The following is a 22980-nucleotide window of genomic DNA, read 5'->3' on the forward strand; positions in this document are numbered from 1 at the left end:
AATAGCGTGTTAAAAGTAATGTGTATTTCTTCAGTTGACTTATTCTGGTTTTGATACAAAAAAATTTTAGTAGGTTTTTTTTTTCAAATGTTAGATTTTTGTCCTCATTCTGCCTTTTCTTTTTTCCCTTCCAGGTGGAAAAGTTGCCATCCTTTTTCAGCAGATGGAAATTACCGCCCATCATCTAAGGCCAAGCAACAGCAAAACATAAGCATGCGGCGACAGGAAAACCTTCGGTGGATGTCTGAACTTTCATATGCAGAGGAAAAGGAACAATGGCAAGAACAGATCAATCAGCTGAAGAAACAGCATGAATTTAGTGTCAGCATTTGTCAAACTTTGATGCAGGACCAGCAGGTAGATATGAAAAGGAGTTATTTTGCTGTTCTTAATTTGTCTTTTTTGGTTTTGTTGTGTTGTTTTTGTCTTTCCAGCAATAACTTATGCTTTTGGTAATTTTGTCATTTTTATGTTTTTTCTTTCCACAGACTCTATCTTGCCTTCTACAGACTTTGCTTACAGGCCCTTGCAGTATGGTGCCCAATAATGTTGCATCATCACAAGTGCATCTTATTATGCATCAACTAAATCAGTGTTACACTCAACTGACTTGGCAGCAGAATAATGTCCAAAGGTTTGTTGGCTGTATTAGTGTTCGAGTGTAGAATCTGAAGTGCTTCAGTAACAGAAACCACAGCTACATGAAAAGAAGATTATAGATAATGTTATATGTGAGCCTGTTGAACTCCTGAGTTGATGACAAGCTTTTGAAACTATATGCAGCATTTTTGGTTCTTGATTTTGACCTCTGTTTTAACGCCACGGAGATGGTTTTTTGAGTAATCTTTAGTGAAGAGAACCAAAAGTTGGCATCTCTTCCAAAAATCTGTTGCAATAGCTTAATTTGGCTTTTTTGAATATGCTTTTCTTGCATATGCTTTAATGCCTATAGTCTTTGCTAGACTACCTTGCAAGATTCTTAAATTCTAACGATTATGGAAAGATGGCTTTTGGTCCTTCTTTGGTGTTGTCACTCCGAACTTACACTTCCTTAAGCTCCATTTAGATGTCTTACTTTGACATTCTGAACAGTGATCTTTTTAAAGCAAGATGCACTAATGATTTTATTCAACTTCATGAAAGTTCAAGCTCTTCATCTCAATTTTGTAACTGGTGACATTTCTACTGGCCTCTCGTGTAATGTTTTAAAGTAGTTTTAATGCCACTTCTGCAAATATTTGTTTCTTGAGTTGTTTCTATTAAAGTTTTCTTTTCAGCAAGCTTATTTTTTTAGTAAACTTTGTTGTTCTTGCAAAGGTGCTTAACTTCTGAAAACATGACTACATGAAAACCAGAGCAGCAGGTTTTAAAACCGGATTAAATACAAGTTTTCTTTTTCTTGAGGTTTTTTTTTAATTAAGTAGAGCAGTTATTTACATAAATTACATGAAGCAGATGAAGTAATATGAACCTCAAATCACTTGTGTGTAAATTTAGAGGTTTTTCTTAGCATTTTTTTTCCCCAAGTTCTTATTTTTCTTGTTTTCAAGGTTGAAACAAATGTTAAATGATCTTATGCGCCAGCAAGAACAGCAGCAGTGTCAAGAGAAACCATGCAGAAAGGAGAGAGGCAGTAGTGCACCACCACCTCCATCTCCTGTTTTCTGTCCATTCAGCTTTCCACCACAACCTGTGAATCTGTTTAATGTACCAGGATTTACTAATTTTTCTTCCTTTCCTCCAGGTGGGTATTACTACAGGTGTGGAAAGCAATATGAGTTTTGAAAAATTCCCTCATGAATTTTAATCTTAAAATCTTAAATTAGCTGAAACTGACTTTTCTGTTATAAATGGTCTTAAACAGTACTTGAATGACTCCATGTTACCCTAGCAAAAGTTTGTTAATGTTTATTGCTGAGCAATTGTGTATTTTGACTTTGGGATGAGAAGCAAGACTTTCTCAGTAAGAAGTTGGTTATAGTAAAAAATTGCCATTCCATATAGTTAACATTTTAGATACTCTTCATCCAGCATATGAAAAGCACTGTTGGAAGCTTTTATATACCTTTAGCAGTCATTTAATAGAATCACAGAATGCTAGGTTGGAGGGGATCTCAACAGTCATGTGGTCCAGTCTTTTTAGGTAGAAAAGCAGTTTAAATGAGATGGCCCAGCACCCTGTGCTGAGTCTTGAAAGTGTCCAGTGGTGGGGAATCCATCGCTTCCCTGGGGACACTATTCCAATGTCTGTTCTCAGAGTGAGAAATTTTCTTTCAGTGTTCAATTCGGATCTTCCCAGGGGTAACTTGTACCCAATACCCCTTGTATTTCTCATATGACTCCTCTAAAAGGGTCTCCATCTTCTTGGTAGCCACCCTCTGGCTGGAACATGGTAGTACTGGAACATGGTAGTAAGGTGTCCCCCCCGAGCCTTCTTTTCTCCAGGCTGTAAAAACTTGGTTGTCTCAGCATTTCCTCAGACTGCAGGCTGCTCAGTCCCTTAATCATCTTTGTGGCCCTTTTTTGGACCCTCTCCAACCTGTCCATATCTTATTTTGTGAAGCAGGGACCAGAACTGAACACAGTATTCCAGGTGTGGCCTAGCAGGTGGTGAGTAGAGTGGGACGATGACATCTTTATATTTGCTGGTGATGTCCTTGTTGATGTACTGCAGCATCCTCTTAGCTTTCCATTTCCACCTATCGAGCCAGGTGAATCCCAGTCAAAGCTGCACTCCTGGATTGTCTTTTCCCAAGTGCAAGACTTAACACTTGTCTTTCTTGAATCCCCGTATCCAGATCACTTACGAAGATACTAAACCATGTTGGGCCCAGTATAGATCCCTGGGGGGGCCCTGCTCATCACCAGTTGCCAGTTTGATAAAGAGCTGTATTTAACACCACCCTCTGAGTGCAACTTGACAGCCAGCTCTCTACCCACAGCACAGACCTTTTGTCTAGACAGTAATATGTCAGTCTCTCTGAGAGGAGGCTGTGAGGACCATGTTGAAAGCCTGAAGAAATCCAGGAAGACAGTGCCACTGCTCACCCTGTATCAACAGAGCAGGCTACTTTGTCATAGGAGGTGATCAGGTTTCTCAAGCACAGTTTGCCCCTCCTGAATCCCTGCTGGTTTTTCCCAATCACATGGTTCATTTGACTTGTAGCAGTCCCCAGGAGGATTTGTTACATAACTTTCCCAGGGATTGAAGTAAGGCTCATGGGTCTATAATTACCTGGGTCCTTCTTTGAACCCTTCTTGCAGATAGGGGTGACACCAGTTTTCTTCCACTTATCTGGGACTTCCCCTGATCTCCACCATGTCTTGAAGATTATGGAGAGTGGCCTTGCCTGACATCAGCCAACTCTCTCACAGTGAAGAGGATTTGGACCCACTGCTTTATATGGGTCAAGCTGCTGTAATAATTCACATACCAACTCTTCCTTCAGAGCCTGTGGGTCAGTGTTTGTATCAACCTGGATACTATAGAGGATCTAAAGTTAAAGTGATTTGAATTTATAACTTCTTTGGCCTTACAAACACTTGTACCATTGGAATTTTCATGTCAGTTTGGTAGTTGGAGAATGGATAAAGTCTTCATGCAGACAGAACTCTGTCTTTTTTGGAACTGAGAATTTTTACCTTCATTTGTATGAGCTCTTCATTGGAGCATCTTGAAGTACCTTCATCTCTCCAGTGATGGGATTGTAGTGGCATGTGTGGTATCCAGTAATGTTCAAAACATATTTAAGATAAATTCTGTTCACTGCAGTGCTTTCAGGAAAAAACAGGATTTTTGCACACTTCTCCACTTTGTTTTTGCTTCATAATTTTATGGTGCCATACAAAACATCTCAAATTTGGTGTTTATCACACAAATAAGTAAGGTAGAGTTTCCTAAATCTCTTATTTACTTTGCAGGTATTAACTATAACCCAGTGTTCCCTTCTGGTTTTGGAGATTTTGGGCACAATCTTTCCCCACACAGCAGTGAGCAGCAGCAACAGCAACATCCTCTCGATCATAATGGTTCTGGGAAAACTGAGTACATGGCATTCCCCAAACCTTTTGAAAGCAGTTCTAATGGAGCAGAAAAACAAAGGTATTTAGTGTCATAGTGCAACTCTCCTCCCTTAAAAATTTTTCCTCCCTTTTCTACAGCTTGTGGAAATTCACCATTCCTTTAGGGAAGTAATTGTAGTAGAATAACAAGATGAGTTTGCCCTTTTCGGTTTTAATTTAATCTTTTTTCAGTAGGATGTTCTGCTTTTCTGTATAATAATAATGTATTAAAAGATCAGTTACTGATCTTTTAGAGTGTTAGAGTGGTTTTGTGATACATTTTGTAAGTCAAGGAGGATTTCCTATGTTTTTTGAAACAACTGCTTGAATAACTACAGTATATAATTTCAGTAAATCCTTATTTGTTGTGCTACAGTAGATTGCAATGAATGTTGTTTTAAGAAATGTTTTGTCCTGTTTGAGTACTGTTTGAGATGAGTAATAGTTATATTCCAGTCAAAATTTGTGATAAATGTGAGTTTCTTCAGCTATATTCTGTTTGGAAGAGTTCTCATGATATTTTCTTTGTTAAGCTGATGACTAGGTAAGTAGGGTAGATAAGTTGCATTATGATAAAGGTATCTGCCTGGTGTGATGCATACTGTATCTGAGAGACTAGGTTATGATATATTGTGATCTGTCTGTCTTTCTTTCTGACAGAAGGAATCATAGACAATCTGAAGAGGAAATGGAAAAAAGATCAACTTGGCTTAATGGTAGCGAGGAAGTGAAAAAAGATGATCAATCTCCACAGAAAGCAGATTATACAGTTTTAGTACAAAACCTTGCTTCCAGTCATAAAAATCAGTCTGATATGAGCAGGAGAAGAGAGTTTGATGAAGAGTCCTTGGAGAGTTTTAGTAGCATGCCAGATCCAGTAGACCCGACTACTGTGACAAAGACATTTAAATCTAGAAAAGCCTCAGCACAAGCAAGCTTGGCGTCAAAAGATAAAACACCCAAATCAAAGAATAAGAGGAAGAGTTCTTCTCAGCTAAAAGGCAGAATTAAAAATACTGGTAGGTTGTAAAGTAATCTTAAATGCCATGGCAAACACAACTTGGATTATAATAATTGCATTCTAGAGAATTCTAGAGAATTCACCATTCATAAATTGTTCCTGTAATAATGAAAATAAGTTAATGAAATAGTAATTCATTTTACATATCATAGCTACATAAAGATTTTTAGTATTTCAATATATAAAAAGCATAGCTGATTAGGACATTGTGATTTGAATGGGTAGTTGATTCAGTTACACTGAGGTTTGGAATAGGCCACGAGGAGAATCTTACCTCTTCATTATGTCTTCATGTTTAATCTGATGTTGAAAGCTGTGCTTCAGTAAAATACTGGATGAGAAGAGAGGGTCAGTACTGGCAAGCATAGTACTGCTGCAGTGTCACTGATGATTTAGTGCTACTGTATGACTTCAGTGTACAGAGGAGAATCTTTGGCTAGGAAACATCTTTGGTGTTTTGCATGTTTGAAATTACCCATGAACAAATTTTTAGAAGTACTAAAACATTTTGTAAGCTCTTTTGTGTTTTTTTTACTTATTTCCTTTGTAATCTTCTGTAAGGCTATGAAAGTGCAAGTGCTTCTAGTGTATGTGAACCCTGCAAGAGCAATAAAAGCAGACACTCTGAAGAAGTTGTTCATGCAAAGGTGTTCAGCAAAAGGAATCAAGAGCAATTGGAAAAAATAATTAAATACAGTAGATCTACAGAGATGTCTTCAGGTATTCTTTTCTGAATGTCAATTTATTTTATGAACTTCTCTACCTAAAGGATTTAGTTGATAGCTTGTTACTTTAAGTATATTATGAGACGATGATAATACGACAGTTCTATATTGTTACTATGTGGATTTTGCTTTTAATTTCTCAGGATGCTGAAAACATAAAAGTGCATGAAAAGTTGGGTATTTGTCTTTTGTGTGTTTTCTGTAGATTGGGCCCATGCTTAAAATAATTTAGATAAAAAACTGTTACTGTAAAACAACAAAAAACCTGACTGACAACAAACCTCACCTTTTTGGTGTTTTTATGGGAAGTAATTGCACAACAGATGAAAGGTTGTATAGCATTTAAACTACATCCTGTACTGCATATATGTTTTCTTTCTATTCATGCTTATAGGAGCTCTATCAAATATCATTCAGATTCAGTCTTATAACATCACATAAACCTTTATATTTTTGCCACCTGCACTGCTTTTCTTGCATTCAGATCATAAAATACTCTCTTCTGTGTCTTTTTTAGGTTCTGCCAATGCCTCTGTTTTGTTTGAAAGATGCAGATATTTTAGTCATTGTAGCATGGTGTACAGTTTTGTCAACGTAGCTGTGTTGCCACTAAGAGCTGCTTATTGGTACACATATTAAACTTTTACTACTCAAGTTCTCACAATAAGCAGCTTTGATGTGGTTTGGATGACTAAGCAGTCTTCCTCCTGCTGTTTTGTATAGACCCTGTCTTTATTTCTGGTGCACATTTTTGTGTTTATCACTGTCTATCCCCACTTTCCTACAGCGCATGCTAGGAGAATTCTGCAGCAGTCTAACAGAAATGCATGCATTGAAGTGCCAGGTAATGCATTCACTGCTTAGCTTCAATGTCCTATTAATTTTTTTTTCTCTTAACTTTGGTCCTATAAATCAGACTGTTTAGCAGATGTTTAATAACATTGCAGTACTTCCTCTATAAACAAGGCAAGAGAAGTTACTTGTAAATTGCATGAAATGCAACACATTCAAACAACTTTGAACTACATTCTCCAGAATGCTTGTTCTGAATTGGTCATAATTATGAATAGGAAATACACAGGTAGATATCCCAACAAAAGCTTAAGTCCAGTAGGCAGTTGTAGTATGCCTAGAAGCTATTATATTTTAGTAATGGGGAAGGGAAGCAATTTCTGGTGGCTTACAAAAGGCTGCAAAAGCTTGCCTCTGCTTTGAAATACTGATAACCTCTTTGCAGTAACACGCAGTAACATTTGCTGGATTGCTAATGACTTCATTAACTTGAATGCTAACAAATACGCATCTGTTAAACTAAGCTGAGTTTTCAAAATCTACCTTTTTTTCCATTCAATACTTGAATAAATATGCATGTAAGAATTAACTGTTGTGATGCAATGATAATCCTTTATTTTCAAAGGAACAGGAGACATATTAGGGAACACATTGTCTACCTATACATTTGTAATAGGGCTTAAGGCAAAGAGGTTTTCTCTGAGCCTCAGAAGTGATACTTATATTAGATCCATATATGTATGAGGAAGTGTGGGAAGGAAAGGCTTTCCTGTTTTCAGTCTAGACCTTTGTTAATGTTTTGCTTGTGTTGCAAAAGTGTGGACTACTTGGACTAAAGAGGCTTGAGACCTTTGCCAGTCTTGTTTGAAATATATTAATACTCCATTTTCAGTGTTTAATACATAATGAAAACAATGTGCAATACTCTCTTTAATGAATAATACTTTCCAAAGGTATTCGGAATTGTAAAAAAAACATTTTGTATGAGTTCTTAATATTTTATTTCATATATAAAGAATTGCATAAAGTATTTAGGAATATTTAAATCTTTGTTGCCCTTCAGGAAATTATTAAGACTTAAGAAAGCAGCTATGTAAGGGAATCTACGGGGTTTGAGAGATAATTCATGTATCTGTAAATTGCTTACCTAATAGGCAAGTTTTTTGCAACTGGATGTATGTCAAGGACTTAATAAGTTCCTTTTTTTCCACAGAAACTGGTAGTGATCTTTCTATGTTTGAAGCTTTGAGAGACACAATTTATTCTGAAGTGGCAACACTTATTTCTCAAAATGAGTCTCGTCCCCACTTTCTTATTGAACTTTTCCATGAACTTCAGCTGCTAAATACAGATTACCTGAGACAAAGGGCTTTATATGCTTTGCAGGTATGAACACAATTTTTGATCTTGTGTATGAATCAAACAAATCTTGGATCTTTTTTTACAGTGTAGATTTATTATCTTTTCCAGGATATAGTGACCAGACATTTATCTGAGAACAATGATAAAGGGAAGTGCACAAAATCACTAAATTCTGCAATGTGGATGGCATCAAATTCTGAGCTGACTCCCAGTGAAAGCCTTGCTTCTACAGATGATGTAAGTTTTCTGGTTCAGAAGCTAGTTTATTTTTCCTGTCTTCCCAATTTACATGCATGCTTGTGTACTAGCTATATTTTATATGTACTAGCTAATAATAGGGTCTTTCTAAAATTCATATCAACTTCCACAGCCTTTTCTAAACAAAGTGCAAGAGAATTCAGTGCAAAAGGGATTAAACACAGTAGTATTCTTGATGCTGGAAAGTAGCAGTGTGTCAGGGAGGAATGGAACGTTGGCACAAACTGGAAACTAATAAGCAAAAAGCACCAGAATCCTCTTCTGAATAAGTTCAGCTCAAGTGCTGATCACATGGTTCCCAAGGAGTTTTTGCCTTATTTTGTATTTAAGCACTAGTGCCTCTGTACTGTTTGTCATGTATTTTATAGTTGAAGTATTTGAAATGAACATGGTAAATCACCTGATGATTTGTATCCTGAAGGTTGCTCATCAGTGAAGCAGCCTGGTGACAGCTCTTAATACAACAGAGTGTGGCTGAAAACAATTGCTGGCTTGTTGACACATCTGTGAGAGAATTGTGCATTCCTGCTTTGTGTTCAGTCTTTGGTGTTTTCTAGGAAACTTTTGGCAAGAACTTTTCTAAAGAAGCATGTCAAGAATATGAGCAAAATGATGCAGACAATGGGAGTACTATGTCCACATCTTCAAATTTTGAACCCTTTGCCACTGATGACCTTGGTGAGAATTATTTGATTTACGATGTTGTTCATGTTACTCCCTCCCTCCTGAGATGCCTGCCATTGTCTACTGCTAAATAATGTACTGTAATTACATGTTTTTGTAAAACCATGCTTGGAGAAATCTGCCACTTGTGAAGCACTTCAAGATGATTGAAGTGTGCAATAAAATATTTATATAAAATATGAATACTAAATAATAGTTATATATAGATTTCAAACTTAAGCCTTTGAATTCATTATTATCATTGTTTATTTGTCTATCAGTTGAAAACTATTTAGATTAAAAGATGTTTTTATTCTAAATATAGGCAACACAGTGATTCACTTAGATCAAGCTTTGGCTAGGATGAGGGAATATGAGCGTATGAAAATTGAAGCGGAAAGTACTCTTGACTCTGAGGGCTGCTCTAGTAATTTTCAGGGTGCTTCTGCTGCTAAATTAGAAGGTATGCACATGTATACGTATTTTGCTTAGTTTTAGAAAATTAATTCTAAAGTATCAAGATTAATTTAATGGGCCGACTTGATTTCGTGTTAATTTATATTGAAAACTTTGAAAAGTTTCAGAGGGTCTTTACATACTTAAATATTTTTTATTCTTTAACAAGGAAAGTGCTTTTGAAAGTGTTACTTCTTTAATAGTAATGTCGAATGGCTTAAATATGCATTTTTTTTTTTTTTCACTGAGGTCCAGGTACCAGTGAATGTCTTCCTGTGCCACAGTCAAGTGAAGTTTCTGCGGTTCCATGTCCTCGTATAGATACTCAGCAGCTTGACCGTCAGATTAAAGCAATTATGAAAGAGGTCATTCCTTTTCTGAAGGTAAATACTCTTATCAATAAAGTGTGAATTAGGAAAATAGGAAAAGGACCTGCGTAATTGCATAGAAGAATGTTTAAAATGGATAACTTGTTTAGAAACAGCTGTCAGTAAATTTGTGATAAGTTGCAGATTTTGCCACGGGTGAGGTAAGGATGAAATACTACAGCAGAAAGATTCTTTGTTGTCTTTAATAGGAGAAATTGTAAGGTTCCTACATTGCATAGGGCTTGTGGACTTTGCATCAAGAAAAAGAGGGGTTTTTGTTTGAAGCTGACCAGATATAGTAGAAATGTTTGAGAATGTACTTCTGAAATGTGTTGCCTTTTAGCAAAGACAACCGTGACAATTAAAACTGTTACATATAATGTAACATGAAATACTTTTTTATAGTTCTATGAGTTCCTGAATTTTAGGATTTTCTTCTGTTTACAAGTATCTTTCAAGTTGTTGAGAGCTTGTAAACTTCTGAATATGGAGAACAATGTACTTCTTTAAAGAAAGAGAATTAGTCACAGTTCATTCTTTGCAAGGTGAAAGAGCAGACAAAATTGGTTTGTAAAGTGCTGAAATCATCTCCCTCTTCCCTTTTATAAAGTATTTACAGTATGTAAGCTTAGGTTTGTTTAGGAGGGTGCTTGGCTGATACTTGTTTTAGGGACTATATTGTTGACATGTCACAGTCTGGGTGCCTTCTGTTTTGTTTGCAACTTTAACCTAACCTATGGCAGATACCTTTGCATACACTTTAATACACTTGAGTACACCTCTACTGCCTATGAAGATTCTTAGTTTGTCCAAACATTAAAAGATGACAGGTACTGGAAAATTGAGGTAAAGGGTGCTGTCACCCATCAGTCATGCATGTAATATGGTACCAGCTATACAACTCAGCAGTTGGTTTTGTGAGGTTGGTTGGGACCTGTTCGTGGAGTGTTGCTCTTTCAGAGGTCAGGTGATACCTATAAATTAATTTTAGTGTTTGAGTTGATTTTTGGTTTTAATTGGTAACTAAGCTAATTTTGTGATACTTTATTAGGAACACATGGATGAAGTATGCTCTTCTCAGCTACTGATATCAGTGAGACGCATGGTCTTAACTCTTACACAACAAAATGATGAAAGTAAAGAATTTGTGAAGTTCTTTCATAAGCAGCTTGGCAGTATACTTCAGGTTAGTAGATTATCAGTATTGTTCTCCAACTGTTGCAGCTTGGATATATAAAATATAACTTCCCCGAAGTTATATTTTACTAATGCAGTAGCATAGCTGTTTTGCTACTTCAGCTTTAAAACAGCAGTGAGATATTATCTTGTTTCCCAAAATTAAATCCTTATGATGCACAGAGCTTCTTTTTCATCAGTGGCAAATAGTAAGAGGTGTGTCTCCTGCTTTTTGCTGTCTTCATTAGAGCCCTGGTGATACTTTTCATTGACATTTTGTGTAAATTCCAGAAAATCAATAGGCTGCTCTTCTCTTTTGTTTTTCCTTCAAGCATAGAATTTAAATAAGTAACTTGATAAATTGTGTTATATGACTAGAGAATCTTTTTAAAATCTGTTAAAGATGCTAAACCCTACTTTTTAAATAAGTACAAGCTGTTATGTATCTAATTTTTAATAAGAATTTGGTAAATATTTAGTTTTCGAAATTTGAAAGCCTGCTTTAAAAACGGAAAAATTATTTCTCTTCACAGGATTCACTGGCAAAATTTGCTGGTAGAAAATTAAAAGATTGTGGTGAGGATCTTGTTGTGGAGATCTCTGAAGTGTTATTTAATGAATTAGCTTTCTTTAAACTCATGCAAGACTTGGACAGCAACAGCCTTTCTGTTAAGCAGAGATGTAAAAGAAAAACAGAAACTACTGAAGAAATACAGTCTTATGCTAAAGAGGTTTGTTTTATATTTTTTAAAATTTTGACCTTAGTAGGTCAGGTAGGTCAGATGACCTTAGTTATCTGCATTTCCTAAATGACTTCAGTTACCATAGTTCATATGTTCTATATATGTTGTGGTGTTTTTTTCTAATTAGGGATGTTTAGTCACAGTATTTCTTGTGTAGAAGCATGAACTAGTCCTGCTTAGTAAGGGACATGTCTGGTGTTGTAGATGAGTGTTAGAGATACCTAATTGTGTCTACTCTGTTGATAATACAGAGGAAATGTGTTTTAATGGCTAGTAGTAGGATAAAAGTGAGAAAACTTGTGGGTTGGGATGAAGACAGTTTAACAGGTAAAGCAAAATGAAATAAGGAATTTAATTACTACCTCCTCTTGGGGAGGTGTTTAGCCATCCTTGGGAAATCAGGGCTCCATTATATTTAATAGGTACTTGGAAAGACCAATACCATATGAATGTTCTCCCCTACTGTCTTCCTCCCTCAGCTTTTATGGCTGAGCCATGATGTCTTACAGGGGGGGGGATAGCCCTGTGGTCTGTTGGGGTCCCCTGTCAGTCCTCTTCCAACTTCTTTTGTACCCGCAGCCTTACTTGCTGGTGGGAGAGTATGAGGAGCAGAAAAGACTTTGGCACTGTGTAAGCACTGCTCAGCACTACCTAAAATACCCTTTGTCAATACTGTTTCCATCCAGGTCCAAAGCACAGCCCCATACCAAATACTCTGAAGAAATTTAACTCTGCCTGAGTTAGATATTTTGATGTACAGGGATTCCGTACCATCACCTCTACAGTTGTGCCTACAGCTTTCTTTGCAGTACCTTAGATACCATCTTTACCTAACTTGAATAAGTTCTATTAAGTCATCCAATAGTTGGCAGATATGGAAAGTATCACTTTGTAGACTTGAGTGTAAAATTATATATAAGCTTTTCAGATATGTTTGAGACTATAATATATGTTCTGCTCTAACAAGGCAAGTTTTGGTTGGTTTTCACATCATTTACATCATTAAAGATGTTGCATCACCATTTTTAATTTTAGTGCTGCAGTTTTTAGGAAGGTAGCTTTTTGAAGTTATGTGGACAGTTGTGGGAACTTTTTACAAGACGAATAATAAAATAGATCACATTTTATACTTAAATGGATGAAGTGTATACCTCAGTGTTTCTTCTTGTACAGAGTATAGTTATGACTGTAGTGTCCTTTCAGCTTTCTTTTAAGAGACACAAATATTTCAAGATACCAGTGGAAGAAGATATTCTGTGAATGTGTCAAACTATCAAGTCCTATAAGCAGTTTTAAATATATCATCAGCTACATTTCCAGATAGTTCTACTTTAATATATCAGTAATGTGGCTGGTGTGAGAGGGACTGCAGAGCGTCTTGTAAAGAGGCCAAAGAGACTCTCAGAATCAGGAAGAACATGACTTATTTTATCTGACATTGCTCATTGGTTGGGTCATTGTTCCATAAATGGTTGGCTTATGCACTGATAAGAGACTGCATGGGGCATTTCTTCTCTTCTGGAAGATACAGAATTAGGGGTAAGATGAATGTTTGCCTTGCTGATATGGCAGCAGTTGAGATTCAGCAGAGCCAGAACTGCTAGGTCCTTGTTGTTTTGTATAGATCTGCACAATTGTCTCAATGTGATCTTCCCACAGCTTTCAGGTCAGGGATCCTGTTGCAGGTGCATCTGGTCTCGCTTGATTTTGTGGCTGTTTTGAGTCCAGTAAGCTTGACTGGTTTTAGATTCCGCACTGGAAAACACAACTGTTTGTCTTGACTGGAGCTGGTATATCTAATTCTATATGTTGATAAAATTATACACTGGAGAATTAGCCCATGTAAACACAAACACTTTTTGTAATATTTTGCAACTCTAAAATTTTGAAGACATCTGTGTAAACATCTCTTGTAGTATAGAAATCCCTATGGCTTACTGCCATTTTGACATAGCAGCTCTTGGTAAGACTGGCATTTCATCCAGGCTTTCATGAAGCCTTAGTTTGGTTCAGTATTTCAAAGTTATTTCAGTTTAGAATTGAAGACAGTTTGTGTTTCTTCTAGGCAAAAAAAGGTCTCCAGGTGGATGTTTGTTCATCTGCTGAAGATGTCGATGAGGACAAAGTATGTTTATGCTTCTCAACTGTCTTTATTCCTCAGATAATTTCACAGATCACTTAGTCTTACTATTTTCTGTCATATAAATCCAGTATCTCTAAGCAGCCCATTTCCTAGTGTTCTACGAATTTATTCAACATCATGGGTTTTATCTCCTTTCTGTTGTTTTCAGTGATTTACTTTATCAAAGTAACAAAGCAAATTATAAATTCTCCCTTCAAAACAAAACTCCATCAGTACATCTTTGTTATTATGTGCATTCAGTAAACATGACTTGGATATCAGTTCCTTGGTTGCTCTTGGTTTTATTCCTGTTTCTAATGCAGAACTATCACCAGTGTAAAGACTGCTTGACACTTGACTGTTTCTTACAAAACATTTTCTTGTTATCTTTTAAGAATTATACTCACATCAACAAAGACAGTATTAAAGATGCTTTTCCTACATACTGTTGGTGACCTTTATTAGAATGAATTTTGCTCTAGAACTGACAATTTAAAGCCTAAAAAGAGCAAAAGATCTTGTTTTTCCTTCTAGCATTCATTTTCTGCATTTTAAAGAAAACAGAAAAGACCTGTTGCAAAGATTGTTTGCTGCGAGATTTGGATTAGAGACTCTTGGCTGTACTCAGCTCGGAGCATTGAGAAATGTAGTCATAATTTGAAAAATTAAATAACAAAATAGAGACTGTGTTTAATTATGTTTAGCAATTAACATTTTTAATGATACAGAACAAGTTGGTTTACTTTTAATATTATGAAGAAGGCACATGTTCCGAGTTGGAACAAATGGTACTTGACGTTCTCAGAGCTAAAGTTTGTGTGCTCTAAGTAGTAAATGCTAGGGCCCAAAATTTCTCCTCTTCTTCTTTGTGTTTGTTTTAAAACCCAGTAAAATCATTGTGTTTGAGGAAAGAGGTTGTATATGAAGTCTGGTATTTTCTGCTGGGAAATTGAGCACTTCTTTTCAGCCAAAGGAAAGACATGGGAAATGTACTGAGTAGACTGTTGAATGCTTTCCTAAATGGGCACAGGCATATGTGTAGGCATGCACGGGCAGCCAGTCAGTGCTTTCTTCTAGGGCTTGGAGCTTGTTATACTACTTTGGAAGTGACAGTGGGGATTTTATGGCTGCTGTAGGGTAGAAGAATCCTTTCAAAATTTGGAGCCAAACTTGGTGCTTTTCCTGGGGTTCGTATAGATGAGCAGAATTCACTCACTCAACATATTTAGCAAATCATGTGGGTGAAAAGCTGTTGGTAGCTGTTGCCAAAGAAATGAGAAGCAGCAGTTAGGAATATTCCTGATTTCTACTAGAAGTCATTTAGGAGAGACAGGGAACTCACAAGAAGGCAATAATGCAAGTGTGTCTGTCTTCCTTGTAGTAATGACAAATCTAATTTAAAGAAATATTTTTTTAAGCTAACATGCTGAGCATATTGAACCTTTTCATGTGATGAAATGCAGGGTTAACAGTGTCTTTGATAGCAGAGTCTGAACAGTACATGATCTTATTCTGATGCTCTGTTTCAGTATTTGTGTCAAGACCATAAGGACTTCTTTAACATCAGTTTTTAGTCTGTAGGTTTTTAATTTTGAGGAAAAAATGTGACTGCAGAAACTGTAATCTAATGTTTACTTAAACAAGAAATTTTACAGTATTCATTGTTTACCTAGGACAAGGATGAGACTGAAACTGTTAAACCAGTGCAGGACTCAGAAATGTACGATGGTAATGAAGTTCCTGAAAGTGTTAGGTCTGATGTATCTGACCAAGAGGAAGATGAGGAAAGTGAAAGTGGTCCAGTGGCAATAAGTAAGTGATTTTTTTGTATCTAATTTATTCAGGGCTTTCACTGTAGTTTTTACCTACTAATTTTACAACAGTATGTGTGTGGGGTTCTGCTGTGTCAACACCTTCCCTCACAGATTTTCTAGTCATGTCTTTTCTAGTGACAGTTTTCCAGTCCTTTATTTACTGGTGTGTAGTGTCAAAGATTAACCATTCCAACTATAGAAGCTTTTGTTCTTTGTAATCAGTAGATCCCTCTAAACATGTTGGAATCAGATTAAGTTATCCTGTCTCAGGTAAACTTAAAGTTTTTCAGCCTTTAACCTGAAGGCTGTGAAATTTTTGCAGTTTTGCATTTAGATGGTTTTTGAATATGCTTCTCTAATTTTTTATATTTTTAATATTTTTTTGGTCCTATTTGTTCTCTTACACCAAGTACTCATGGTTTACTTGCTTCGCACCAACTTGTGTAACCTAAATATTTCACACCAACACAGTGGGTTTTGTTGGTAATATAGCCTAGGTGGAGCTTATGGGTCTTTCTAAGTGAGTCATCACTGTATCTGAATTTCAAAAAATGTTTTGAAGTGTGAGTTACAACTGATCATTGCAGTTAAGTTCCCAAAAGGTATTTGGATTTTGCAACTTGACTTTTACTCTGTCAGGCTCTGCCAGTGTATGAATCCAGTATGAAGGTGGTTTTACATTTGATTTGTTTTCAGGTCTGTCAAAAGCAGAAACCCAAGCTCTGACCAATTATGGAAGTGGAGAAGATGAGAACGAAGATGAAGAAATAGAATTTGAGGAAGGACCTGTTGATGTGCAGACATCATTACAGGCCAGCAGTGAAACAACTGAAAGTGAACAGGTATCACTCAAGTTGTAAATCCAGAAGGAACCTCAGGCAGTGTGTAGCCTTTCAGACAAATACCTGTGTGTAACGTTTCAGTTTTTCTTGTTACACTATTTTTTCATACTAATGAAAGTAGAAGAATGATACAATAAATTACATCAAAGCAATAGCTGTCACATACAAAATATCTACTGTTCATTCTCCACCTGAATTCATTATTGTATGCCTGATGCCAAAATGGACTGATGGACACACACAAAACAAATGTTTAAATATTCTATTGGGCGGGAAAATCTTAAGCTGCAGTAGAAAGGATAAACTTTCAAAAAAGCATCACGTGTGAAACCATTAACTTGTTCTTCCTTTGTGTGTGCTGATTACAACCAAGTTGTAATTGGGCTTCCCTTTGCAGAAGCTGTTCTTCACCATGTTATACTTTTTTTCTTTTTTTTTTTCTCTTTTTTTTTTTAGAAAAATGGTGTTAGATAACGTTACTGACTTCTATTGTACATTTCACTGTTACTTTCTTTAAAAATATTTGGATATATGTGGCCTGATTCTAGAGACTTACAAATTCTTTGCATTTTGGTAAATAAGATTGACTTATGAGTCTTGAAACTTTGGTTTACTCAACAGCTTACATGTAGGGAAGGCTAAAACTGGAACTTTTTACTCTAAAGACTAAGATAACAGATCTTTTCAGTGGAGCTGAAGAGTTGACCTAGGAACTACTGTAGTGAAAAGAAAAATGCTTAGATAAAACATACATATGAGTATTAATGGTTTCTTAAAGTGTGGCTGACCAGCTGATGAACAGATTAGAACTTAATATATGAAACTTACTAAAAGTCAAAAATGTGGAGCAAGAATACAGTGTGTTTCTAGTTAGCAATGATGAGTATGTTAGCCAATAAGCTATGAAGCTGATTTAGCAGAATTTTTTCTTTTTTTCACCTTCCCCAGCAGACTTCAAACCAAGAACTGAATAAGACAAAAAGCAGTGAGATTTTGTCATCAGGACAAGAAACTGTTAATGTTAAAGGTAAGCCCTGTATGGAGCAACAGAGAGATTTAACACTTGTATACGAATTTGCCTAATTTGTGATACATGTAATTAAGAGAAAATCAATTTTGCAAGAGTTCACTGGGATGGTTTTTTTTTCATGAAACTGTATTAATTGACTAAATGTATTTGTGTCAATAGAGATACAGCAAACCTTTTAAAGAGGAAACCTGGAGTAATCTTGGGTAGATGTGGTTTTGATGCTTGACCATAGTGTGAATTTCAGTTGATTGTTGCAGCCTTTGGCACATAGCCATAGCAGATGTCTGTTAACAGTATTATGATATTTAGATTTGTCTAGTACTTAGTTTTTCCACTACTACCACTTACTAGCAATAGAAATCACTTTAAAATATAAAGATTTATTTCTGTGAGTAATGGTGTGTTGTAACTTACTGAAAACCAAGAAATCATTTTCTATTAAAAGACAGAAATACTACTGGGTACTGTGAATGTTACTTATCATCTAACAGCTGTTTCCTCATCCTATTCTTGTGGTTTTGTGTTGCAAATACTGGTTTTGTTCTTGGTGACCTTTCATAGCCTAAAAGCAGTATTTGAGTAAAAGCTGTGCTGCCACAAGGACGTGGCAAAGTGTTAAAGGAATATACTATTCTGTATTATATCTCCTTAGAGATACAGGTAGGTCATATAGCTCAGGAAGTTGTTTTTTTGGTGGGATTGTTATTTGTTCTTGGTTTTTTTAGATCTCTTATCAAGTCACAAATTTTTAAGTCAGATACTGTCTTATACTTGTTGATGCTTCAGTGTACAAAATTACAAGTAAATGATGTTTTATTTCAATCAGGCTAATTAATTTTCATTGCTCATTGGTAGTTTGGATAATAATGTGTAAAAAATAACAACAACCTGGAAACCTGTACACTTGGAAACTTTCTCTCTTTACGTAGTTAAAATGTGAATTTTTTGTTTTAGGTGAACAAAATGTGGCTACAATTTTGCCTCATTACCTCAATGTTTTGGAGAATACACCACCTTTAGCAGTCAATACCCCAGAATCCTTCATAGCAGCCAGTATGAAAACTGAAGAATCAAACTCATCTTTACCAGTAAATGAAACTCAGACACTGGATACAACATGTGTAGGACACAAATCACCTGCTGCAAGTTCTGAAAGCTCAATGGCTGGCAGCCCTGATACTGAGTCTCCTGTGTTACTGAATGAATATGTGCGTATATTTCAGTTAAGATACATCCAAGAGAATATAGAAGCTTTTTACTGTTTCTGTGTAATTTCTGGTTTCCAGTCTTGTTCAGGTTTCATCTGCAAATGTTGTACAAGCATTGTTTTTTTTGATGTCAGACATTAGTCAGAATTCTAGTTTTGGTGTGAAAATAAATCAGAGTTGCACTATTCTCTTTACCATCACTGTTTCTATTAACAGGAAGCTGGGTCTGGAAATGTGAGCCAAAAATCTGATGAAGATGACTTTGTGAAAGTTGAAGACTTGCCCCTTAAGCTTGCCGTGTATTCAGAGGTATTTTGCTGTTGTTTGTGGGATTGTTGTTTAGAAGTGCATGCCCTACATTTCTTAATTGTCTAGACAGCAATAAGAGTTCTGCTTTATCTGTTACAAAGGCAGATTTAATGAAGAAAATGGCAACAGAGGCCCAAGCCAACAGTTTATCTGACGAGTTACTGGATGGTGGTGGAGCTCAAGATCAAGAATTAGTAGGAGATGCCCAGACTCTCAAAGAACCAGGTAAAAATTATTTTCTAAATTCTCTGCACCTATTCAGAAAACACTCTTCAGTGGCCTAGAATTTAAATAAGTTGGTTATCTCTGATTGAAGTTAGCAATTACCATGATGCTGAAGGAATATCCTTTTTTGTTATCATGCATTTGAAAGTGATAGATTGCTACGAAGAAATTTTGTCTTCAATGTACCTTCCCTAGACTTCTGTGGCTAATAAAGTTATAAAAAACAACATATTAAAAATGCATGTTACAGCTTTATGGCTTTGAAACTTACTAAAATTGAATAGTATTTTTGTTTCGTGTTGCTAAGTTTGGGCTTAATGATAAGCTGAATCTTAATTACAATTGTCTAATAATGCTCAGTGTAATTGGCTGACAGACTGCTCAGTATTTTTGTAATAGAAAAGTTCAGGAGACTTTTCAGAATGGTAAAATAGCTCTTTAGGAAAAAGAAAATTATTTTTTATATGAAACATACCACAGTGTACAAAAATTTTCATTGTGACTGACATCAATAAAGATTTGTCACTTTCCTGAGATAGTGTTTAAGCAGCTAAAAAATAATGGGCAATGTGGGTCAAATAAACTTTCCTTTTTTTTAGTGTAGTGTTGATACTGTGACTCAAGTTACAGTATTAGAGGCGTCTGGTCTGTTGTTAGGCTTGTAGTTCTTCAGTGAGATGAATGAATAATAATGGCATATGTAAATGCATGAACTGGATATTCTAATGGTGGTAGTTTTCTTCTAGCATAGCTAATTTCAATTCCTCAAACAGTACAAGCTGATGAAAATGTTTTTTTAAATATGCTGTCACTCCAGCATTTTCTGGAATGAGTGTGAAGGAAGATGGAGCTTTCCTTCCATGTCATTCAGTGCCTCTCACCATTCTGCTTGTCATGTCTGTCATACCAGTTTGGTGAACACTGATGCACATAAATATGCCTGGTGTGGAAACAGTCTGGCTAAGAATGCCATCCCACACTCCCCACCAAATTGGTAGGTAGCAACTGTGCCATTCTTCATCTGTCTGTGGGAAATGGCTGCAGCTCTTCAAGTCAGCCATGGCTCAAAATGCTTTTGGAAAAAAGGTGAGGATGAAACATTTAGTTAAGGTTCTTTAGTGTAGATACTTAGGAGTTGAAATGTGCTCAAGAGCTGCGTTTGATGCCTTGTGGCTGTTAAACAATAATCAAGTATACTTTTGTTTTACAGAAGCTTTTGGATCTCAAAGTGCATGAGAATAGCCTGAAGATACCAGCATTTACAAGCTCCATGTATACAAATGCATATGGAAGATCAGCACTAATTTCCCAGAATTCTGGAAGTGTATAAAAATGTAATATTTTTGACACAGCGCCTCTTAGGATAGGTATGCTAACTTCTGCCTGTGGCAGTTTGAACAGCTGGAGCTGAATCCTCATCTATCCAGTTTTGCTGCACTGTTCTTTTTCTGTCTTAATATTTTTTATTTTTTATTGTGACTTGTTTAGTAATTTGAAAATTGTTCACAATGGTAGTTTTAAATAAAGTTTGGACTTGTCTGTAAATTTGTCTTTAAAAAATTTTCCTCTGGCTTACAAAATGGTATGCAGTTTGCTGTTGGAACTTTAAGCGTTGACATGCTTGTAGGCTTTTCTTACTCCTCTTTAGAGAAACACTGCTAATTTTCCTGGGACAAGATCCTTGTCTCACCAAGTTTCTTCAACTTCTACAAATATGAGGTGTAGAAACAGGATATACCTACACATTGCCTTTATAGCCTAAGTATAGCTGATCCATGTTAAAAAAGAAGTTCCTGGTTAAAAAGAAGTTCCATGTTAAAAAAGAACATTCCTGGCTGTGCAATGTTTCTATCATCACATTTATCTGAGGTGAAGTAAAATACCTTGGTTTGCAGCCAACTGCAGAAGCTATCTGTATTTGTTTGCATTTTCTGCTTTGTATTTTGAGTATGCAAAGCGATAAACGTGTTTGAAAATTTTAGTATCTTTTTTAGTATCTATCACTTTCACACCTAACACACAATTCCTGCAACCAAAAGCCTGTAGAGTTTATTCCTAAAGTATTTGACTTAGTAAAGGGTTTTCACATAGAAATTTAGGAAATTACAGTTAATGTTTAAAAAAAAACAAAAACCAAACTAAAGTCAGCACTTAGTTAAGTGTCATGGCAAAGGCAGAATTAGGATTGTAGAAAAGATAGTGAACCTTGCATCAGAGCAGAAATTTTCAAGTTTTTGGATCAGAGTTGCTGGTAAAAGCAAGTCATAAAATTGAGCTAGAAATAATTATGCAGCATATCTGCTGCATGGTAGAGGTCCTGTTTACCATAAACACAAGGTGTTTCTCAAAGTAGTTAAAAGCAATGGTCACGTTTAATTCAGGATTGTCATTCTTTTGAGAGTAGTGTAATAATATGGATATATGCTGTAGGAGATTGTCTGGTAACAGTGAAGCCTCATATGCCTGAAGTTTAAATAAAATGAGTAATTCTTCTGTCTTTTTTTTTTAGTTTATTAATGTCTACAGGTTTTTTTATTCACCTCAGTGAATTTTAAAATGGTAGATCACAGTTACCTGCCTCTCATCTTCTCCAAAGACGTGTATCAAATGGTTTGAAGACAGCTTAGTTACCATGTAATCTTTAGACTTGAAGCAATACTGTATGCAGAAAAAAACTGACAATTTTGAGGACAGAGGAAATACATTGTGAAAAAAGCAAACCAAATAAAAGTAAAATTTTTTAATCACTAACTTGGCATAAAATCATTTGTTAGACTTAAACAAGGACTTTTTCATAATGAAGAGCAATGAGATTGTGTGTACTTGAGAAAAAATAGTTTATATAGTAAATCATTAAGCTTAAGAAGTAGGATGAGCACACACTATTCCTGAATTCTTGCCCTGTTGGTGTGTATGAAAAATGTACTGAGATTTTAGTTCTTTGGTCATACTTTGTCTTCCCTGTCTTCCCAGGATCACAGTGGTCAAGGAGGTCATTTTGTTCAACACCCCTGCTCAAGCAGGGCCACTCAGAGCTGGTTGCCCAGGGTGCGCTTGACAGTCTCCAGCATGGGAGATTCTGTAGCCTCCCTGGGCAACCTGTGCCAATGCTTAGTCACCCTCACAGTGGGGAAAAAAAAAAATAAAAAAAAATTCCTAATGTTCAGAGAGAACCTCCCATGTTTCAGTTTGAGCAGTAGATAATGAAAAGATGACTACAGGGGCATGAACAGAATTGCTGAAGAAGTTAAATTCTTACATTCTGATGCCAGTCCTACCCCAGTTCAAGTAGAATGTGTTCTTCCAATGGTGGTTAAGATCTTGCTTAAAGTCATAACAGGAGAGCGTGTGATTCTGAGATACAAGCAGCTTCCTTCCTTACCAGTCTGCACCAAAGTGAACGCTACTTTCCAGTGTGCATTGCGTAGCTCATAATTTCAGAAACAGTTCTGTAGAGCTTTGAGTACAAGGAGTTCAGATAATTATTTTTAATATGAAAGAGGCCACGGCTGCTTCTCTTCTGAAGCTAATACAATTTTAGGAACAGCTCTTCCTTGTGTTTGTTGTATAGTGAGTGAGCTAACACAGCAACAGAACACACTCTGTTTTGAGTGATACTGGACTTGAACTCATTTTCATGCCTGGAAGGATCTTATGCTACTTCTGCAAGGAAGGTAGAATAATTGATTTCTTACAATAGATTGCAGCATAGCTTTTGCAGTGATTTTAATCAGATCCCATTGTATCCTGCAATTAATCATGCTCCAAACCTAATTACAGCATTCACTAAGTCTAAGCATTAAG

The 22980-nt window shown here is 36.1% G+C and overlaps 1 protein-coding gene across 6 annotated transcripts in view; it reads left to right on the plus strand.

Annotated features, from left to right (window-relative positions):
* The window catches only part of PCM1 (pericentriolar material 1), a 42362-nt gene extending 21641 nt beyond the window's left edge, over nt 1-20721 (plus strand). Inside the window, exons 19-40 of one of the 6 annotated variants that reach the window (XM_030449595.1) lie at nt 135-357; nt 489-634; nt 1551-1744; nt 3922-4102; nt 4723-5081; nt 5645-5803; nt 6596-6652; nt 7814-7986; nt 8071-8199; nt 8778-8898; nt 9209-9346; nt 9589-9722; nt 10759-10893; nt 11417-11614; nt 13692-13751; nt 15422-15560; nt 16259-16404; nt 17353-17431; nt 18389-18642; nt 18859-18951; nt 19053-19176; nt 20387-20721. In XM_030449595.1, coding sequence (XP_030305455.1) covers nt 135-357; nt 489-634; nt 1551-1744; nt 3922-4102; nt 4723-5081; nt 5645-5803; nt 6596-6652; nt 7814-7986; nt 8071-8199; nt 8778-8898; nt 9209-9346; nt 9589-9722; nt 10759-10893; nt 11417-11614; nt 13692-13751; nt 15422-15560; nt 16259-16404; nt 17353-17431; nt 18389-18642; nt 18859-18951; nt 19053-19176; nt 20387-20412 — 3268 coding nt within the window. In that variant the 3' untranslated portion in view covers nt 20413-20721. The remainder of the gene's footprint in view (nt 1-134; nt 358-488; nt 635-1550; nt 1745-3921; nt 4103-4722; nt 5082-5644; nt 5804-6595; nt 6653-7813; nt 7987-8070; nt 8200-8777; nt 8899-9208; nt 9347-9588; nt 9723-10758; nt 10894-11416; nt 11615-13691; nt 13752-15421; nt 15561-16258; nt 16405-17352; nt 17432-18388; nt 18643-18858; nt 18952-19052; nt 19177-20386) is intronic. The other 5 variants (XM_030449596.1, XM_030449597.1, XM_030449598.1 and 2 more) reach the window with 5 other exon arrangements.
* The last annotated feature ends 2259 nt before the right edge of the window (nt 20722-22980 follow it).

This window comes from Calypte anna, chromosome 4A, assembly GCF_003957555.1.
Source record: "Calypte anna isolate BGI_N300 chromosome 4A, bCalAnn1_v1.p, whole genome shotgun sequence".
Lineage (NCBI taxonomy): Eukaryota > Metazoa > Chordata > Aves > Apodiformes > Trochilidae > Calypte > Calypte anna.